This window comes from Mustela nigripes, chromosome 14 (genome assembly GCF_022355385.1).
Source record: "Mustela nigripes isolate SB6536 chromosome 14, MUSNIG.SB6536, whole genome shotgun sequence".
Taxonomy (NCBI): Eukaryota; Metazoa; Chordata; class Mammalia; order Carnivora; family Mustelidae; genus Mustela; species Mustela nigripes.
Genome location: NC_081570.1, coordinates 12,738,536 through 12,744,676, shown reverse-complemented (window position 1 = coordinate 12,744,676; position 6,141 = coordinate 12,738,536). Strand labels below are relative to the sequence as shown.

Genomic DNA, 6,141 nt, shown 5'->3' with positions numbered 1-6,141 from the left:
CTCACACACCCATCCAGCCATCTAGCCCATCTACTCATCCACTCATCCATCTATCACTTATCCATCCATCCAACCATCACAAACCTACCCATAAACCTACCATTCCACTCACCCACCCATTCACTCATCTGCTCTCTACATATAGTTCTTTACTCTACACTGAATCTGTGTCAATTACTATGCAGGGCAATGTAGGAGATACAATGATGAATAATAACAGTAGCTGATATTGACTGAGTACTTACCCTGTCACTATGCTAAGCACTTTGTGTGTATTTGACTTATTTAATTATCCCAACAACCCAGAAAAGTATGAATTAATTATTAAACAGGTGCTTACTAAGTAACATGTTAGGGATTGTTTTGAGCCTTGCACCATGCAAACAACACAGGTATAGACCCTGCCCACATGGACTTTAAATTCCAGAGGGGAATCCAGTGAATAATGAAACACATAATACACCTGTAGCTTGAGATAAATGTGATACCAGGAAATAATGCCACGCAAGGAGTTGATGGGACCAGGAGGAAAAGGCTGTTTGAGATTGGGTGTGCAAGGAAAGATCTTCTGAGCAGAGGGCTTGAGACTATCTGGGGCAAGAATATGCTAGGCAGAAAGGAAAGCCAGTACAAAGTCACAGAGGTGGGCCTGAGCTGGGCGTGTTTACAGGAGAGGGAAGGGGACCCCGTGGCTGGATAGATGGAGCAGAGGGGGGGAGTGATAGGTGAACACCGCTGAGATTTGGTTTTAAATATAGTGGCAGTCTTATGGGGCAATACACTCTTCTTAAGAACACAGTGTGATGAATCTTAACGTGAACACCTAAGTATCCACCATCCCAAACTCTAGAATGTTCTCATCCCTCCAGAAGTTTCTTTTATGCTTCCTTCCATCTCCCACAGGGAAACTGTTTTGATTTCTATCACCAGAGATTTTATGTCCCAGACAGTTATTACAGAAGTGGAATCATGCAGTATGTACTCTTCTGTCTGGCTTGTTTCGCTCGGGATAATGTTTTTGAGTTCTGTCCCCATTATTGCCTATAACAGGGTTTCATTTGTATCGACCAGAAGTAGTTCATGGTGCAAATATACCACAAACTGGTTCACCCATCTTCCTAATTATGGACGTTTGATTTACTTCCGGTTTTTATGGGTGCCGTTGTGATGAATAAAGTGGCTGCAAACATTCATGTCCGAATCTTTGTGGATATACGTTTCCATTTCTCTTGGGTAAACACTTAGGAGTGGGACTACTGGGTCATAAAATAGGGGTGTTCTTTTTTTTTTTTTTTTTTATCTTGGTAAGCAACTACTAAGAGTCTAATGTCATGGTACTCTTTTATATTCCCAGCAGCAATGCATGACGGTTCTGCCTGTTCTGTGCCTGCGCTGGCCAGGGAGGTTCGAATTCGAGAAAGAAGAGTAGGAACTTGCCGGCATTCGCTGTCACTGGCTTTTCCAACACTAGCCATTCTAGTCGCTGTGACATAGTGTATCTCACTGAGGCCTTAGTCTTCATTTTCCTGGTGATTAATGATATTATACACCTTTTAATATGCTTATTGGTCCTCTGCATGTGTTCTTTTTTAAATTTTTTTTATTTTTTTAATGTATTCTTTTTTTAATTGAGCTGTCTTGTCATAACTGATCTTAATAGTTCTTCATATATTCTGGATGCCAGTCCTTTGTCATTTATCTGTTTTGAGAGTATTTTCTCCTGGTCTGCTGTTTGCCTTTTCATGCTTCTAAAGGTGCCTTTTTATGAGCAGAAGCTCTGAATTTTGATTCAGGCTAATTTAGTCATTTTCAATTTTTCATTTGGTGCCTCTTGTGACCTTTTAAAGAAATCCCTGCCTACCTCAACATCACGAAGCTATATTTCCATGTTTTGCTTTTTAAAACCTTTCTGTTGTTGGGTTTCACATTTAGGCCTGGGATTCATCTCAAATTAATTCTCTCATGCATGCGAGGTAGGGGCCTGGGGTCATTTTGTCCTTAAGCTTCTCCGGTGGTTCAGGGCTGTCTGTTAAAAAGACTTCTCTTTCCCTATTCAACAACCTGGGGACTTTGGTCAAAAATCAATGGACTCTTTTTATGTGGGTCTATTTCTGGACTCTATTCTGTTCTATCAATCTATCTGTCCACTATTGGAGGGTCAGGGGTGGGTGTGTATCTGTGCCATGATCTGATTTATATTTTAAGTAGATCAATCAGGACAAAGAACAGAAAAGGACAAGAGTGGGAGCAGAAAGACCAGTCTGGGGGCTACTGTAAGAATGCGGACGGGGACTGATGGTGCTTGGGTTGGGTGGTTGAAGAGGAAACCGTGAGAAGTAGCAGATGTGGGACAAGTTCTCTGGTGGGACTGCCAGGGCTTGGTACTGGCTTGGACGTGGGGTAGGAGAAAAGAGCGGGAGAAGCGGGTGACTACAAGGGTTCTGGCTCCATTGATGGGAAGAAGGTAGTTGCCACCTACTGAGATGGGTTCTGGGACCACCGCGCATGTCTTCTTGTGGGCAGTGGCATTTGAGCTGGGGAGGACGTTCCAGCAGAGGGAACAGGAAGGCTCATGGAGAAGCATGGTCTGATCTTTGCTGGCCTGACCTTCAAAGTCCCAATCAGATGGTTGGATTCTCTGCCCCAAGGTCATCTCCTTGCCCCTTCCACTGTCTTCCAGCCAAGGTCAGAAGGCAGGGGGCCCTCTGCTCTCTTGGGACCCCTCTGGTTCAGAGCTTTCTGCACAGGTTACACCTACTGGCTCTGAGGATCCTCACCACAGGCCCAGCAGGTGGGCAGTAGAGGGCAGCAGTGAAGGTGAGCCTGGGATCAGACCCGGCTGGGTGACATAGGGGAGGTACTCCAAGGCTGGTTCCCCTCACTTATGACATGGGAACGAGGATGCCATCTCTTACTGTCCTAGAGGCTCACTGCACAGGCGCAAGGAGACCTTGTGCAGAAATCATCTTGTATAGACCCGGGCCCCTGTCATTTATGAGGTCCCAATTACTCGCTGCATTCAATAGGTCAGAAAACTGATGCTCAGGTTCATGAGGCCTGACGTCACCCCAACAAGCAGCAGCTAAGGGTGGATGGGAAGCCAGCCTGGGATTTCTACTCATCCACTGTACCTTGTGGCCCTGTTGTGTCCCCCACTCCCCACTTCCCTGGGGGGCACAGCCATGCCTGTGCATGCCCCTTGTCTGTCGGTGGGCCTCGGCCTTGCTCTGATGATGGGGGGGGGTGCTCCCATCAAGAGAATCGTGTGGGATCAAGGACAGAGCAGGTGAGTGCTTTAATCAGGTGTGGGGTGCAGGTGGGAAGGGGGTGGGGCAGGCCCGCAGCAGCACCCCCCCCTCACCATCACGGAGGTGGGAGATATGAACTGCAAGCTCATCCCTTCGGCTGCTCTGGAGTCCTTGTCTGGGCTTTCTCGCTCTCGGTGGGGATAAGGCACTGTCCCGGGAAGTCAATGCTTGGGCAAGAGGACCTGGGGACGGCTTTCTTGGGAAAGGCTGCCCAAGAAAGAGTTACGGCTGCTGTGCTTCCCTGCCTGGGGCAGGTTCTATCTGGAGGGCAGGGAGGTCAAATGCGAGAAAGAACAGTGGGAAGCACAGAGGGTCCAGAGAGAGCAGTGGGGGTGGGCTCCAGGCTGACAAGGTCCCAGCGTCTAGCACCGGGGCTGTCCTGTCGGGGCTGCTCATAAAGTCTCCATGGAATGACAAGCGAACAGGGCTCAGGACGGTGGACCACCCCAGTGGGTGCGTGAGGAGGCACAGTGAGAGGCTACAAGCGAGACTACGGGGCCACAATGTCCACCTTCCAATCCTCGTCTGCTTACTTTGAGCAATCACAGGTTCAGCAAACTTCTCTGACTCTCCTTATTCTTGATCCTGATGGACCAAATTCCCCCGACCTCTTGAGTTCCCTCAAACTTCCCTGATTTCCCTGGGACCCCTCCCCATGTTCCCCAATCCAGCCCAGGAACTTCTGAAGATTCTGGAGGCATCTGGGTGGCTCAGTCGGTTAAGCGTCTGCCTTCAGCTCAGGTCATGATCCTGGGATCCTGGGATCCAGCCCCGCATGGGGCTCCCTGCTCAGTGGGGAGTCTGCGTCTCCCCGCCACCCCATCTTGCTCACTCATGCTCTCTCTCAAATAAATAAATAAATAATCTTCAGGACCCCAGCTCTGATCTGTGCCTGCCTCCTGTTTGCTCCACCTCCCCCCAACATCCCGCCAGCCAAGGACCCTGTGTCCAGGCTCCCCGCCACCCAGCTCCGCCCGGGGGGGGCGGGCGGCAGCACGTCACCCACCAAGTCTTACCCAGCGTGACCTCTGCCTGCATGGGCATCGACAGCGCTGGGTGCTTGACCTCACAGCTGAAGAGGGCCTCGTTGTCGATCTGCGGGTTCAGCGCCCAGGTGAGCAGGGCGCGCACCTCCACGGTGCCGTCGCTGCCGGGGGCGTGGCTGTGGCGCAGGAAGTAGATGGGCTCGTTGCTGTGGACCCAGCGCGGGAACTCGCGGCTCACCACGGTCTCTGGGACGTTCTCCGTGGTGGGCTGGAAGAGGATGCTGGGGTCCGGGGTCAGGCTGCGGGCGGGGCGCTCTGTGTAGGGACGCCCGCCCCGGTTCTCGGCGTCCAGCAGGGACAGTGACCTCTGCATCTTGGTGTCATCCAGGTCGCGGTGCAGGAGGCTGCGGAAGGGCCTGCTGTCCTGGAGGGGACCAGAGCTTGCAGCCGGCGGCTCGGACAGGGGCACAGCCTCTATGGGTTCCCCATCGCGTTTGAAATAAACCTGAAATTGCAAGGAGGGTGTGGGAGAGACTGGGTGGGAATGACCTCGACCTCCCCATGGCTTCTCAGAGGAACCAGCCCGAGAATGCCAGTTCCTTCGAGACCTCCTCCTCCAGTTCCCTCCGGCACCCCCAGCACGAGTCAGCTCAGGTCCACGGGGAAACACAGCCACTGGAGGCAGAGGTTGAGGGCATCTTCTTTACCAGCAGGTGAGCTTCTCTGACCCCCCCCCCCCCACGTTTCCTCGCTTGTAAAGGGGAATAAGAGCACAGACTCCTTGGTCGGGGCTGTTGGATGCTTAAGTGACATGGTGTCCCCAAACAGGGGCCCGCAGCAGCCACCTGGGCTCCAGGCAGCCCGCCCCTGCCCACCTGGGGACAGCCTGCGGAAGAGGGAGAAAGTGGGCGGTCACCAGAGAGTAAAGGAGCCTTCGGATTAAGAATGAAGAGGAAAGGATCTCAGCGTGGGCGCCTTTTAGAGGTTTGGACCGGAAGGAAGGAAACAGGTGCGTGTGTGTGGGAGGGCGCGGCGTGCGGGGATGAGACTAAAGCCCGAGTCTGCTCGCTTTCTCTGCTAATGGGGAATTCAAGTTCAGAGAGGCGGCATTTAATTTAATTTGCTGTCTTTTTATTTTGGTACAGGCGCCCAGAGGCCTGTGGGGATTGGGTGTATTTCTTAAATAAATCAGATAAATAAATCGATGGGAGACAGGGAGACAGGAGAGCAGGAAGCAGCTTTCTGGGGATGCTGGTGCAGGTGAGGGGAGGGAGGAGGATGCTGAGAAACAGAGAGGGGGGGTGGGGGGAGGGAGAGGGGAGGGGGACTGCGGTAGAGGCAGGAAGAAGTGGGGGGTTAGGGGTGAGGAGGGAAGGAGAAGGGGGGGCTGTGGCTGAGGGGAAAGGGAGTGGGTCGTGGGCAGGAGGAGGAGGGAGTGGTGGGGAATGAAATGGGGGACAGGGAGAACCTCTCAGCGTTTATAGCTCCAACAAAGAATCCCATATGCACGTAAAAACCTGCTTTGGATTTTTCTTTCTTTCTTTCTTTCTTTTGAAAAGTGCTTCAAAAGCAGATTTGTAATTTATACCAAGAATTCTTTTAAGTTCTGACATCCCAGGCACATGTGCGATGCCTGGAATGTGGGGAATTAAGGATCCTATGTGTGTGTGTGTGTGTGTCTGTGTGGAGAGAGAGAAAGATGCCTTTAACATCTATATCTGTATTCAACATCCCAGGCACATGTGCGATGCCTGGAATGTGGGGAATTAAGGATCCTATGTGTGTGTGTGTGTGTGTCTGTGTGGAGAGAGAGAAAGATGCCTTTAACATCTATATCTGTATTCAAC

The 6,141-nt window shown here is 51.4% G+C and overlaps 1 protein-coding gene across 1 annotated transcript in view; it reads right to left on the bottom strand.

Moving 5' to 3' along the window:
• Positions 1–6,141, bottom strand: part of IGSF21 (immunoglobin superfamily member 21) — a 234,012-nt gene that overhangs the window by 5,680 nt on the left and 222,191 nt on the right. The window contains exon 6 of the mRNA XM_059374901.1: positions 4,325–4,799. Coding sequence (XP_059230884.1) covers positions 4,325–4,799 — 475 coding nt within the window. The remainder of the gene's footprint in view (positions 1–4,324; positions 4,800–6,141) is intronic.